This window comes from Salmo trutta, chromosome 19, assembly GCF_901001165.1.
Source record: "Salmo trutta chromosome 19, fSalTru1.1, whole genome shotgun sequence".
Taxonomy (NCBI): Eukaryota; Metazoa; Chordata; class Actinopteri; order Salmoniformes; family Salmonidae; genus Salmo; species Salmo trutta.
In genome coordinates, this window is record NC_042975.1 from 47,290,717 (window position 1) to 47,306,204 (window position 15,488).

General features: G+C 45.0%; 1 protein-coding gene across 6 annotated transcripts in view; it reads left to right on the forward strand.

The window, feature by feature from the left end:
* LOC115154825 (pro-neuregulin-2, membrane-bound isoform) overlaps positions 1-14,857 on the forward strand; it is a 114,005-nt gene extending 99,148 nt beyond the window's left edge. For 5 of the 6 annotated variants that reach the window (XM_029701449.1, XM_029701452.1, XM_029701448.1 and 2 more), the window contains exons 5-11: positions 11-69; positions 5,284-5,307; positions 8,107-8,209; positions 8,327-8,450; positions 8,792-8,919; positions 9,054-9,275; positions 11,229-14,857. In XM_029701449.1, coding sequence (XP_029557309.1) covers positions 11-69; positions 5,284-5,307; positions 8,107-8,209; positions 8,327-8,450; positions 8,792-8,919; positions 9,054-9,275; positions 11,229-11,898 — 1,330 coding nt within the window. In that variant the 3' untranslated portion in view covers positions 11,899-14,857. The remainder of the gene's footprint in view (positions 1-10; positions 70-5,283; positions 5,308-8,106; positions 8,210-8,326; positions 8,451-8,791; positions 8,920-9,053; positions 9,276-11,228) is intronic. The other variant, XM_029701450.1, reaches the window with a different exon arrangement.
* Positions 14,858-15,488: the final 631 nt, after the last annotated feature.

A 15,488-nucleotide genomic window follows, 5' to 3' on the forward strand; every position in this document is an offset into this window, starting at 1 on the left:
CTTCCATCAGGTGTCCGAATGACTTTACTGGTGACCGCTGTCAAAACTACGTTATGGCCAGTTTCTACCGTATGTCCATTTCCTCTTCTGTCGGTCCTGTCTTGTCTGTCCTGTCTTGTCTGTCCTGTCTGTCCTGCACGTTGACATGTGGCATGGGGCGCCGTGTTGTGTTGCCCTTCATAGTTGTTATTCTACCATCTGTGTCTGTTGACTCATCAAATTCAACTACCTTGTCCCGTGGCGACGCTCCCCTCAGACCAACACCGGTAATTTGTTGATGTTCTAATTTTAGAACAAATTACTGCATTAGAGAGAATTAGCATAGCGACGCATACACTGGACGTCTGCGTGTGACTTGGTACTGAATGTCCTTGACGTTGACATGTACAGTAATTGCATGTGCTCTGCTGGAATGAACCCGAGCTGAGTTGGATTGCTGAGTGTACCTCCAGCTATTTGAAACCCCTACTACTAGTTGACTGCACGCCAGCGCAGTCGAATGGAAAAACACATGATACAACATCAAACCCTCCCTAACGACATGACAATGGCGCTTGTATGATATCGAATCAAACAGTCGTTTGTGACAATGTTGGTGCTGATCCACGGACGGAAAGACCCTGATTTTTTTTATTTTTTATATTGCGCGGGTTATCCAACATGAATGTTAGGTGACATGGCTGTTAAGCAATAGACTGATGACACCTGATCTAGCCTACGGACATTGCTAATTGTAATGCAAATTGCCTGACGACGTTAACTGGTCATTTATTCATATTTCTTCATATCTTTTGTCAATTTGTCATTGTTAAGACTATCCGTCCATATGTCATCTCTAAATCCCATGGGAATAGAATAAGCAAAGTAAGCATGTGGGCATTGCATCACTTTATACGGAACATGCTGGTAGGTATAAAATGCACAGGCAGTTTACAATGACGACACCTGCCTTTTACTAGCCACATCATGGATCAGGTCATGTATGGAGAATGCCATTCTCACAGTCGTTTTCCCTGACCCCACACACACACACACACACACACACTCTCTCTTAGCTTTCCCTGCAATACTCGTCACTGTTATTGTATGAACAAGTCCAAAGCTTTAGCAGCAGCAGAATGCCATCCACACAGTAAAACAACAGACCCTGGCTGCCTGCTCTCACAGAGGTCCTCCTCAGCTCTGAGTTCCTGCCCTGTAATTACAGTGGCAGGAACTAGTGGCCCGGGGCTACAGACTTAAACTCTGTACCGGCACTCCACGTTGGCAACCCCCGCAAGCATGTCCATCAACCTCACAATTACACCCAGATTAGAGAGAGGCAGGTGGAGAACTTGAGCTCAGCAGGTCATGCCTCGAAGCTATTGGCTCTGATGTATGTCAGCACACTATGTGGATCATGCCTTTCTGCCCCAACTCAATTTTGCTATGTTCCCCAGTGTTTGCAGTTCAACATGACTCCGATGTTGTTAACTAGTATTTATCCGTGAGTACTTTTTTTTAAAGGGCAGTTTATGTATCCAAAAGAGATTTACATTAACAAAACATAAATCTGTGTCTGCTTACTTGTAGCTCTTCAAATGTCACGTAGGGTTCTCTAGTTTCGCATGAACAAAAGGGGAAATTTACGATATGCAATTACAAAGTACACAGTATATGATTAAACATTGGGCCTGTTTCCAGTGTCATGTCATGGCACATTGTAGTCGTCTGCAGTGCATATCTGTAAGCATCACAGAGCCCCACAGTGGAGGTGTCATAATACCCATTAAACCTAGCGGTCAAACAGGGAAATGGTTCCAGTCGTTTTTCTCACCATTCATTTTTCCCATAGGGAATTTTAGAAACGCTTCAAATAAGGTCTGTGTTTTGTGTAGGCTCACTCTGGCGTAACGTTTTGATAACCGTGTAAATCTTTCTCAGACAAGGTGACTTTTAGCAATATTCGGCTCTATTTACTCTCAGATTTGAAAATGCTAATTAGCATCAATGTAGACATAATGCAAGACTACAAATCCCTGCAAGTTTCTGCAGGTCATCTCTAGCTGACACCTTTGCTAAAAGATATTGTGTCAATTTAAAACTTGTACAAGACAGTTTACAGAATTGTCAATTTAAAGAAATATAGCCAATTTAGTCATTACTACATTTATCTAACATTAGATAGTTGATCCAGCGATTCTTACCTTTGCCTTGATTCGGCAGTCTCGCACACAGATCATCATGGCATTTGTAGTTCTTTATGATAGCCACATTAGCAGCTAATTAGCATTTCGTTATGGGGGGTAAATGCAGGTGAATATATTGATAAAAGTCACCTTGTCCTAGAGAGATTTACACGGTTATCAAAATGTCACGCCAGGGTAAGCCTACACGAAACACAGCCCTCATCAAGTGTTTCTAAAATGAATGGTGTTTTTTTCCCCCAACAGCCAATGAGCAACTGCCGTAAATCCAAGTGCATTTAGATGGGTTGGTTGTTTTTGCAACAAAACCGACGCGTGCGCCACTATGGGGTAAAACTGGGTGGGTCGGATTAGAATGTTGACAACATGTCAACTATATTTATTCTCCAATGTTTATTGAAAACATACATATATGTGCACAATGACCACTTGTTGTCTCTCAAATACATCGATACAGTTGTTGGTTAGCTAGCGAGTGAATTTTAGCCATATTAGCATAGACATAAAACAAGTCAAAACGCCTCAAAACAAGACATGGTATCAAGAACAAGATGAAACTAGCTGAAACAAGTCGCTTACGATTTCCACCACGTGGTAGTTTGTCATTGTTGCTAGCTTTCTGGCCATCCTGAATCACGACAACACACCCATTTTGAAGCGTGCGCGTTGTTTTCGGGATGTTTTCAGCTAACCCATCTATTGAACGTTGAGATTGCCCAAAAAGGCCAGTCTCTTTGGCAATGAAAAGGAGTGGAATGTTAGCTAAAGAGAGTCTTCTCGTGTACACTGTTCAGTTGCGAAACGTATACCGTATGTAATATCAGCGCCTACAGAACTTTACCAGAGTCCATGCATTACAGCCTGGTACTGTATTCAATTGTACTGAGGTGCTAGCCCAGAGCAGAAGGCAGTGTGTGGGAGCCCTCTCACTCTACAGCTACATCTATCTTACTGTAATGTTATGTTTAACCTTAGTGGAACTGAGATTTAACACAATTGTCTCTCCTTTTCAAGAAGTGTATTCATTGACAACTCTAGTCAACCGAGCAAAGCCTTTTTTTCCCTCGAATAACATGCTGAGATGACCTAAGAAAGGATGTGTGGGTGACGCTTTCAAACCTCTTCCATTAAGATATCCGCAATTTTAAAACACTGTAAAGACATCAGACCGGACCAAATATTTCATTGACGTCGTGACGTCGGCACCAACCAGAGATGTAATTAATTCATTAGTACATAAATGGTTTATCTTAATCGGATCCGTAGAAATTTCCCAAAGAAGTTCCCAGCCATGCGTGATCCCTTTTGAGAGAGGACTTTGCGTGTATACAAGAGTAGCGTGGGGAACAAGCTTAAGGCTCCACTTAATAATACAGTGAATGAGTGAGAAGGAAGGGCTGGATCTCAACCTTTTCTTCACCCTCTCCCAGTGCGAGATCTGACATGTCATTGAATTCAGAAAGCACACTGGAGAGGTCATTTCTGGGCACCAATTTCCTCTAAACGTGTTCCAAGTGTGCACACAGACAATCGAGGTCAGGACTACTCCAGTGACAGCACTGTATCAAAACCGTGTACATCCGAAATGTACTTGCTTTACTAGTCAGCCAGAGAAGAAATGCATCTCGTAACCTAAGAATTTGCTTGTTGGCTACATTTTCCAAACAGTTAACTTGACCTGCCAGAATAGGATTCTCCCATTTCGAAAGACTGTATCGATACTCGTGTGATTACCCTAAACAGTGTAGAATAATGGAGGAGACTGTAGAGCCACTGTCATACAATCAGCCTCTTCAGCATTTCTGGGCTAGCAATGTAATCCTTATCATGCTGTGAAGTTAGTTTTGAGGCCAAAACAGAACTATATAAAAGCAGACAGAATCCTCTCCACCCCTCCACACTCACTTCCCAAACCTCATCCATACCACGTATGAGTTCCCTTCTCCGATCAGGGTGTCTCCCCAACCCCAGAGATCTCGTTGACTCCTGTACAGAAAGCTGGACCCCCCTCAGCCGGGCCGGGGCTTACCCAAGAGCATGTTGTCATGACAACAGCAGGGATTTGCTGCGACCTGTGTAGAGCGAGTGAGCGCTCAGATGTACTGTATGGGCTCAGAAGCTTGAATGGTGCAGGCAGCCCTTCTCCACTTCTCCCCATGGCCTTGATTTCCCATGCAATATAATCCCCCCCCCCCCACCCCCCCAATCTGACTGGGTCACTTTCTTTTGTGCGGATGAGGTGAAGCATCACCTTCACTTAGTCAATAGTATCAAGGTGCTGGTCCTTAGATGAGGTTGAGGGACTGATTGCTGAGACGGACTCTGTCTTCACATAGACATGTATATCCCTCTGTGAGTGCAGTCGCAGGTTCCGCGTCTCCTACAGTACCCTTATTGGCTAGCGGTCAGCCCCTCCCTCACCAGCACACGGCTATAATGCAAGACTACGGAGTGAATTGATCGGATGTTGTATTCCAATTGCGAACAGGTAAGGTTTTTCTGTTAACATGTTACGTCCTATCAAATCCTCCCTGAATGGAGTTGCCTGTGCTGGATGGAATAGTAACATTGGACTCTGTAACGTCTAACATCCCTTATAGCCTGGACGATACATTCTAATCTACTAACTGGACGTCTAATCTATACTTTTAAAACTATGTTCTTGTACTAGAGGCCCATTTGCAGCGGTAATAATAATGTTTCATTAGCTAAGTAGTGCGCTGTGTCTTGATCTACCCTTAACGGTTGGCCCAGAGATCCCATGTAGCCATTCTGGCAGTGGGTGTCTGGTTTTGCATGCCATTGTCTAGATTGACTAACTGCTTGTTGTTGTCTTGTGTCTGTGTGTGTGGCGCTTGTTTGGATGTTTTGGTCGTCTTATCTTGATGTTGTCCAGCTCCATCCCGCCACTGTAACTGTTGACTCACCATCCATGTCTCAGACTGTCCCGTCAGTCCTGTTGCTCAGTGCACATACTGGATATATCTGTTGTTTATCTATGTTGGAAGGCGTCTCTCCTAAACTGGTCTCTTTTTTTTCTTTCTTCTTCTTTTTTTTGTTGTTGTTTTTCCCAACTGTCAACTTTCTGCAATGGCAGAGCATCTTGGGATTGAATTTATGGGTATGGAACAATCCTTCATTTTAATTCCCAGCTTGACTAGAGCTGTGTATTTGATCTCCTTCCGTTCTGTTTGACATTGCTTCCATTCCCTCTGGACTCTAAAGTAAATGGTCCCATTGATTGGTTAATCAATCTGTCAATCAACCATAACCGTAACTCACTGGGCTGCCCCGTGGAGCCGAATCTCCCTCTAACATTACCACGGGTGTCCAAATCTGCAGCCCTCATCACCACATGCACAGTACATTCGACCATGTCAACAATCTGACAGGAGAGCATGTAGCAGTTCTTCTTGATGAACTGGTTTTAAGGGACTAGACCTGTAGAGCAGGTAGAAATCAATATGGACGCCTGCTTGATTCATGGATCCTCCCTTATGGAGTAGACTAGATTCCCCCTCCATCCATCCTCCACTCAGGGAGAAGTGGTGTCCTACTAGAGTCTTGACTCCCTCTGGAATCTTCTCTCCGGGGTTGATGACTTCAGACTTATCTGCGTAAGCCTCCTTAGCTGTCCGCAAGCCCGCTGTTTACGACAGAATAAACAGTGCGAGTGCGCAGTTTCATGTGATTCTGTTGGCACACACCCTGACTAGTGTTAACACTAGTGTGAATTGAATTACATTACTCTAGAAGAGTTGTATAACCCCTCAGCACTCCTTAGGAACAGAAACGCACACACACACACACACACACACACACACACACACACACACACACTGTTCAGTACTTCCCGTACTGTACTTTTAATTGATAGTGATGGTACGTGTTCTAATGATCCACCTATTATAGAGCAGGAACTCTACCGTGTTCCAACTTGCATTAGCCGACACCAGAATCCCTCGCCACATCACTGAGACGCAGACAGGAGCTCAGGATGAGCGCTGCAAATAGGACACCCCTGTTCTCCTCTATCAACCAAAGCCTTCAGGATTTTCTTTCATGTTCTCCCCTCTACCTCTGCCCCCCCTGTTAGCATGCTATGCCAGGTTTACAGTTGACTACCCCCCCCCCCCCCCCCCAACATCCATGCTGCTCATCTTAACTGTGTCATTCTCCTCCTTCCCTCAATACTTCACCTCTAACCTCTAATCTCCTCTCATTTGAAACCTCACTATAGAGTTTTGCAAGTCAACCTGCTCTGTTCTACCTCCACCCATCCATTTCTTTACTCTGGTCGAGAGTTGTCTGTACAAGTAGAATGCTTTGTGTGACTGGACTCTTTTGAATGAAGTTACTGTGGTATGAGCATGTCATACCTAATTTAGAGCGTACAGAAATAGTCTGTTCTTTCAGTACCTCCTTTCCCGATAAATTGCCTGTGATGCTGGAGTTTTATATTTTCTTATGAGACCTCGCTGTTAAATTTTTTTTTTTTAAATGACAAAAATAATTTGAAACTACATTCAGGTAAATCTTTGTGAGGCTCCGAGAATTGTTTCTTCTCACTGTTGAAAATTCTTTATCGCTAGATAACAACCAATATGGTTGACCTATTGCTCTTTTCCACTATAAATAAATACAAGCCTTGGTGATTTATTTATAGTGGCAGAAAACAGAGTTGCAGCGACAGGCTGCCGGTGAATGAAGGGACTGGGTGAGAGAGAGGCAACCTCCGATGGGTGGAGCTGCACAAATACAATTCATTTTTATAACATTATTTATCATAGGCCCAGTACTACCATCAGTATTTCCCCCTGGCCTGCTCCCTCTTTCCCTCCACTCTCCCCTGGTTAAGCCACGTCCTCCTCTCCTCACAGCAACATTTCTGCGGGAAAGGAAAGTGGTTGAAAATGTGTTTTTAGTTTATTTTTAGTTGATCATAAATAAAAAAAACGACAAGTGAAACGACATGCAATAACAATAGTTTCAAAAATAGTATTTTTTTTTGCGTTCATTTGTGTTATATTTATAGCATTGAATGTAGAGCATGTTCAAAGCCTACAGGGTCCCCTTGCCTGCGATTCTGCTTGTTTGAGTGCCTCTGTGTAAAACGGTGTAGCAGAGCGGGCAGTGAGAGGATGAGCGGCCTCTGTCTAGCTGGGTTGATCTGATGGGCTTTCAGTCAGATGCGATCTCTTGGATGAATGAGGCACTCTTAAAAAAATCAGAGCAGCAGATTTGGGACAGCTTTTCTGTTTTCAACCGGTTTTGAGCAGACCTCCATTAGAGCGATGCCTCTAGAACAGTGATCCAGAACAGAGACACGAGTTACAGTAAACCCAGCCCAACAATTCACACTGCATTTGCACAACACATATATGCTAACAGTAATTAAAATACATTTCATGTCAATTGAATGTCAATCATCTACATTTTCTAGAGAATGCTATACAAATTCCCAGTTAATGTCAGCCGTCTAAATGTCAAACATTTCAACTACATTTCTACCAAATACCCCAGGCTTCTTGTTTGGTAAAGGATGTTGAAACGACAATTATTCCTTGTAATTCCTATTTACTAGCTTTAACTGGCTTTTGTCCATTTAGCCATTATAATAAGGGGCTGGAGTTGGACTGTCAGCTAGCTCATGTTTCTGAACGTTCACAATAGTCGCACGGTATGTCTACTGCTTTGATACATGTACAGAGGGAGAGCAGCATCTGCTGTATTGGTTAGTGTGGGAGTATAGAACCTGTGGAGACAGGAGCAGGGGTGTGGGATCAGGATATGGTGTGATGGGATACAGATGGTGTTAACACCTTCCACTTCAAGGGGCTGATGTTGTTTTGTTATTTCCCCCCCCCCCCCCCTTGTACTTTGCGTGCCTGTGTGCCTGTGTCTGTGCCTGTGTCCACAGAGGCGGAGGAGCTCTATCAGAAAAGAGTCCTGACAATCACGGGGATCTGCGTGGCTCTGTTGGTGGTGGGAATTGTGTGTGTGGTGGCCTACTGCAAAACCAAGTAAGTCAGCCCAGGGCAGTATACAATGGGTTTAGTTGCATTAGATAGCCCCCCCCCGGCATAGACTTATCTCCGCTCCAGGGCTATGTGAGTGACTGGGGGTATTCTCTTCCACAGGAAACAGAGGAAGAAGATGCACAATCACCTGCGGCAGAACATGTGTGCGGATCACCCCAACCGGAACCTAGCGAATGGACCCAATCACCCAGGACCAGGCCCCGAGGAGATACCCATGGTAGATGTGAGTCACACATTCATTGACTATTTTACTGACTGATCTGTTACTGGTTTTTGATGGATGGGTAAGTAGATTTTTTGATTGAAATGTTAGTTTGTGGAGTTTTTGTACCATGGGATCTGAAATTGTACTTTCATATAGTGGACCATGTGTACTCTCTTGAATGGTAGGGATGTCACAGGTTAATTACCTTCAGTAACTAAGCCTCTCCTTCCAGAACACGCCCACGTGGTCAATCAACAGCGCCTCACATCTGTCAAGACCGTCTTTGTGGTAGTAATGTGCGTAAAGTTACACGATTTCATGCCATCTCTCCAAACCCTTTTTCCTCTGTGTGTTTTTAGTACATCTCAAAGAATGTTCCGGCAACGGAGCGTGTCATACGGCATGGAACAGTGGCTTCTTTCCCTGGCAGCCACGCATCTTCCAGATCTCACAACTCCTACACCCATGCCCGTTCATCCACTCACAGGTAACCCGTCCCTCAACATCCGCAGCTAAATGTTTTGACATGCACATTCGTGCACACAGGGAAAACTATTCACACAGGTGCACACCGGACTACACTCCGGTTCAACCCTATGTTTTGGTCCTCTCTTGTCTCAGACGCGAGGAGCGGACGTGGAGCCTGGAGCGGACTGACAGTGTCCTCTCGGACTCGCCGGGCATGATGTCGTCCTCCGTGGGGACCAGTAAATGCAACAGTCCTGCGTGCATGGAGGCCCGGGCCAGGCGTGCCGCACACTGTGGCTTTACTGTGCCCCACCGGCCGGGCCTGCAGTACGGAGACTCGTTCGACTCGCTGGGGGACTCGCCACACAGCGACAGGTGGGAAGGGAACACGGCCCATCTCTGTGGTTATGGCACCGGGGCATTTTCTAGTGCCCGCCATAGGAGGCCTCGTTTTACAGCTGGCTCTCTATCAGCCCCTAGAGGCCAGTGAGGGCACTTTGAAAGTGTCAATGGCAAATACTATATCATAGGCAGACATGATGAGATAGGCCTACTGTAGGACAGACAGGTCTCAAAATTGCTACTGTTCTCGTGTCTTGTTCTGATAAAGGATATTGTAGGTATATAAAAATGAAGTTACATCCAGTTGTGTTAAGGTGAAAAGTGTTTTGCGTGTCAAAGCCGGTCGACAGGAGAGATCCCACAGGCAGCTGTATTTCTTGTGAAGAATCTGCTGTGTCAAGCCCGCTGTTCTGTACTGTACTCCCCTAACTCTGTACGGCAGCAAAACAGGAGGCTGAATACCATAAGGGCTTCATTAAGACGCGGCGGGCAGAACAACAGATCTGATCTCTGGGGTGGAGCTCCAGCTAGCAGGTCTCTGGTGTGGCTGTGGTTGTCAACTCTACGGTGACCTCCGCCCTGGGTTGCTGTATGCCTAGAGATCGAGCACCGGTGTTTTTGTAGGGACGCACCTTCATCGTATCGAGGTTTTAGAGAAGTTTACAGAACGTCGGTTTCTATTTACTCATTTCAGCTGGAAACCAATGACCACTCATTTGTTTCAATTACGATGTTAAGATTTTAGTTTTCGAGTGTTTTAAGTTGGTGAGAGTGCGCTCATCCAATAGCTACAGTAGGCTATAATTAACTGAACAATGCCAGGCAGCATCGCAATGCTAATCTTTCCAACAGGATTACAGTGGAAGAGGGATTACATTTATTTTAGATTTGCCATTGGCTCTTTCAGATGCTTCTTCCTAAAGTGTGTACTGTGTTTTTTCCCCAGTGCCATAGAACATATGAAGGAAGAGGGACTGTACTGGGGGAGAGGGACACTAGTTTAATGGGACATATCAACACATTGTACAATTTAAGCATTAAAGCACCTCAAAACTCAGCGCAACACACACACTGATGTTTTTCCTAGGTATAACCCTCCCTAAGGCTAAAGGCAGTGTTGGGGAGTATTGAACTACATGTAGGCCAGTCTGTCTCGCAATTTGTAGTATATGACATTTAAGATTGACGTCCGATTTTTCACAAAGTAGTTTGGATGCAGTGAACTACTTTTTTCAAAGTAACTTGAAGTATTGACCCCCCCCCCCTTGTTTTCACACTGCTGCTACTCGCTGTGTGTTATCTATGCGTAGTCCCTTTACAAATGATGTCGACTAATCTGTACCCCCCCACATTGACCCCCACATTAACCCCCTGTATATAGCCTCGTTATTGTTATGTACATTTCTTGTTACTTTCAATTTTTTTTATAATTTTCTTTTACTTTAGTTTATTTACTAAATATTTTCTTAACTCTATTTCTTGAACTGCATTGTTGGTTAAGGGCTTGTAAGTAAGCATTTCACCGTAAGGTCTACTACACATGTTGTATTCAGCTTATGTGACAACATTTTGATTTGATTTAGTTAAGTAAACTATATGTTTCTTAAGGGTAGCTGTAGTGTACCATAACTTCTTCCAGTGTGAAGTAATTGGTAGCTTGGTTAACTAGATTTTCAGAGTACCTTCCCCAACACTGGCTAAATGTCACATTATCCGATAAGATGGAATACATTTATTAACATAACAAAGATATAGCCAACTGACTGAATGAACAGACAAACAAGGATGTCACAAACACCATCCACACACACAACTGACAAACCTCTTCTCAACAACGTCTCTTACTGCTGTTTGTGGATGGTGGGTCCCTGTCCCACGTCACTCTGTTAGACATGATATCTAACTCAGCTGCTGCTGTTTGGCCTGGTCCTCTCTCTCCTCTCCCCGCCCTTCTCCTCCCCACTCCCATCTTCACCCTCACCACAGGTATGTGTCAGCCCTGACGACGCCGGCCCGTCTCTCTCCAGTGGACTTCCATTACTCACTGCCCCCGCAGGTGCCTATCTTCCAGATCACCTCCCCCAACACCAGCCAGGCCATGTCCCTGCCACCCGCCGCCCACACCCCCTACCCCCTGGAGGACGACCAGCCTCTGCTGCGGCGCTACCAGGTGCCCCTGCACGACGTCCAGCGCCAGGAGCCCTACCGGCAGCAGCGCCGCACCTACCTGAACGACAGCACGGGCAGCCTGCCCTCCAGCCCCTACCGGCTGGCTGAGGAAGAAGACTACGAGACCACGCAGGAGTACCTGTCCTCCCGAGAGCAACCAAAGAGAACTGGGTCTGGCAGCGGTGGTGGTGGGGGTCGGCGCGTGCGGAGGTCCAGGCTGAACGGCCACGTAGCTCCGCGAGGATACGAGGCGTCACGGGACTACGGCTCTCGCAGCTGCCTGACGGACAGCGAGTCGGAGGAGGAAGAGGGCGAGAGCACGCCCTTCCTCAGTATGCAGAATATGAACGCGGAGCCCTCCACCATCTACAGGCCAGCCGACAGTCGGACTTCTCAGTCGCACTCTACGGGGCGGCACGGTGCACGCGGGAACGTACAGACCAGACAGACGCACTCGCGGTCCAAACCGGACAATGCGCCCCACTGAAGAAAGAAGTCGACCTACCAACAAAAAATCTATATACTATAAACCTGCACCTATAAGAAATATTTTTATTTTATATAACTGACAGATATTCTAAACAAATGAAATATTTATTTTCATTTTAGCAAAAGTTGTCTACTAGTTAACAGCAAAGACTTTTTTATAGGGAAAACTCTATTTATATGTACATTTTGATTTACAGCATAAAAACACGTGCCAATTTTTTCACTACTTAAAAAATAGAGTAATATTGTGGTGCCTTTTGCTGTATGCCGATGCCAGAGGGCCAGTGGAGGTTTTTGCTGTGTGCCGATGCCAGAGGGCCAGTGGAGGTTTTTGCTGTGTGCCGATGCCAGAGGGCCAGTGGAGAATGTTTTGCTGTGTCCCGATGCCAGAGGGCCAGTGGAGAATGTTTTGCTGTGTGCCGATGCCAGTGGGCCAGTGGAGAATTTTTTGCTGTGTGCCGATGCCAGAGGGCCAGTGGAGAATTTTTTGCTGTGTGCCGATGCCAGAGGGCCAGTGGAGAATTTTTTGCTGTGTGCCGATGCCAGAGGGCCAGTGGAGAATTTTGCTGTGTGCCGATGCCAGAGGGCCAGTGGAGGTTTTTGCTGTGTGCCGATGCCAGAGGGCCAGTGGAGATTTTTGCTGTGTGCCGATGCCAGAGGGCCAGTGGAGGTTTTGGCTGTGTGCCGATGCCAGAGGGCCAGTGGAGGTTTTTGTAGCCTTTTCTTATATGGACATCATTTTTTTATACACACTTCCTCTTTTCTCTTTTGGCTTTTTTTTTTCTTTCTGGGAGTCTAGCCCCATTTGAACATTACTCCTCCCCTTCCACATCATGCAATATAAACCACTTAATCATAAGGTGTATGTTTACATTAATATAATTTGCCTATAGGGTTTACCATTTTTGGCGTCCAATAGAAAATCTGATAAATGCAACGCAGGTCCTTTTTGCTCTCTGAGTGAAGGAGTGTGTGGGCGTGTGTGTGTTGTACCAACTCATTGCTCTATTGGGCACTAAAGCAAGCTGAATCAGTAGAGGAAAGCTGCTGATGCACAGTGTGGCCCAGCCTAGGTTCCAGGGTTGTGCTTCTGTTGGGTAGAGAGTTCTGCATGTTGTTGCTTGATGTGTGTTTACAGCTGCCTCACCTACCCCACCCCACCCCGGCCATCCTTGTCCCAACAGGGTAAGGTTTTACTTCATGGCCCCCTCTTTGTCTCAACAGGGTAAGGCTTGTCTAATGGCCCCCTCCTTGTCCCAACAGGGTAACGATTGTCTAATGGCCCCCACTTTGTCCCATCAGGGTAAGGCATGTCTAATGGCCCCCTCCTTGTCCCAACAGGGTAAGGCATGTCTAATGGCCCCCTCCTTGTCCCAACAGGGTAAGCCTCCAACGTCCTGGCCTATCTGTGATTCTGAAGAAGAAATGCCACTTGTCAGTGTACAGTAGCAGTTAGTCTTCCATCAGTGATAGTGGCTCAATACAAAGACACTTTCTCCCATGACCCCCATGCTTGTCTAATGGCCCCCTCCTTGTCCCTCCTCTTCCTCACCTGTCCATTGTGTCCCTGTGGCCAGAGTAAAGGGCCGCACAGCGTCTCAGGACTTCCACCCCCCCCCACCACCACCATCAGACCTACCTAGGACTAAGGTCCCCCCAAGGACATTAAGGTCACACCCAACTTGCTATTCCTCTGAGCACACCCATCTAGAGAAAAGTAAAGCAGAGGGTTGAACAGAACAGAACACACTACACCAATACAAGATAAATAGCTGTGAAACTTTGGAGGGTCATAAAATGCCAAAATATGCAAACTTTCCATCTTTGCTCTGTTTGATGACATCATTTTGTAAGAGGTGACTGTAGTGTGTTGTGTGAAACCTATGTAATGCCTGTAGTGTAGAAGAAGAAGCAGCAGCAACATGATATGAATACATGTTTACATCATGATTATATTTCATGCAGTTATGCAGCCATTTTGCTCAAATTGTCCATTTTCCTCATTCACAGATTCATGTTCATAGATTTTTTTGGGGGGGGTTCATGAATTCTTATCTCACTGTGTCGAGACCAAGCAGACAACACGCAAGTCTACAGGAATGACTAACCACTTTAAAGGGCCTCATACACTAACGTCGAGTGCTGCTCAGTCTTGTGGATAAGGATAGTGATTTGTTGCCTGTTAAGAAGTATGTCACTAAAAGTTAACAAATTGTTTGTTCAAACTTCTGTCCTCCACTCCAAAAAATATTGCAGGAGCTTGTTTTGGCAATGCATTTGAATTGTAGTGACAGAAAACAGTTGATAATCTTGCAGAACTGGTCATATACATTTTGAAATACAACCCAAAAAACTCAAATGACTGTACCAGGACAAATCATCAGGTTAATCTAGATGACAACCAAACTGACAAGTAGGATTTGAAACAGAACGTGTAACTGCTGTATGATGAAGGCAGAGTGACATAGACAATGGTTTTCTGTCTCATCCCCCCCCCCCCCTATGGATTTTCTCTCCTTCCGCTTTTTCACAGTCTGGGTCTAATTTTGTATGTTTTAAAAATGCAAAAGTAGACAGTGCTTCTTTTAGTTAGTTTAAATGTGATATTCCCCCCCCCCCATCTTGCCCCCTCCTCACCCGATAGAAGTGCTGCCAGATTCATCCTGTTTTTATTTTTCTTCCCTCCCCGCTTGAAATGTTTGAACACCTCTCCTCTGCATGTGCTTGTGGTCAAGGTTAGATGCGTGCATGGTAAAAAAGCAGCAGACATTTTATTTTCGGTCAGTGAAAGTGTATTTCATTTCACATTCAGCAATAAAAAAAAAGACCCCCCCCCATTGTCCATTCTTGGAATATGCTAGAAAAAATGTGAGATTGTCATAGATTGTTAAATAAAATGAAAAAAAATGATCCACCTGTTCATATGATAAAATAAATCTTTATTCATATCATTTTAACATAAGCGGTCATCCTCTGTGCAGGGCTTTGGTGTGTGTTTTGAGATATCCTTAGCCATTGGGTTTGAGGTATAACTGGTTTTGGGGAACTTCCTGCTTGTGACATACTGTTTGTTTCCAGTATCTGAAGTGTGTGTGTGCTGTGATACGTCTCTTGGACAGTAACACTGAGCGTGCCATTTCTCCAAAATCTTGAGATATGGGACCACAAAAACCAGGGGAAACATTGTTCGTTGTCTGCTACACAAAAGGTAAGAGTTAGGAAAAATGCTCCCTTGTACACACAAACTAATGAATAGTGTACTAGACTGTGTCTGCTAAAGACACTGTGTATAGTTTAGGTAGACTGTTGGTACTGCACAAGAAACAGGCATACACAAGTTTACGAGTGTCAAAATGTCTGATGTACACGCTGGAAACATGAAACTTTTGACACTGTAGTACTCCAGCTGCTCACACTTTGGTTCAATGTCAAAACAACAATTCTTTCTGACTTCTCGCAAGACATTTCCAAGACATTCATCTGGCTTTCATCATCGCTAACACATTTATTTCCCTTCGATGACCCTGATCAACTATCAGTTTTTATGTGGAGCTAGTTCTCACCGGTAAATCCTGACATGCTAAAATT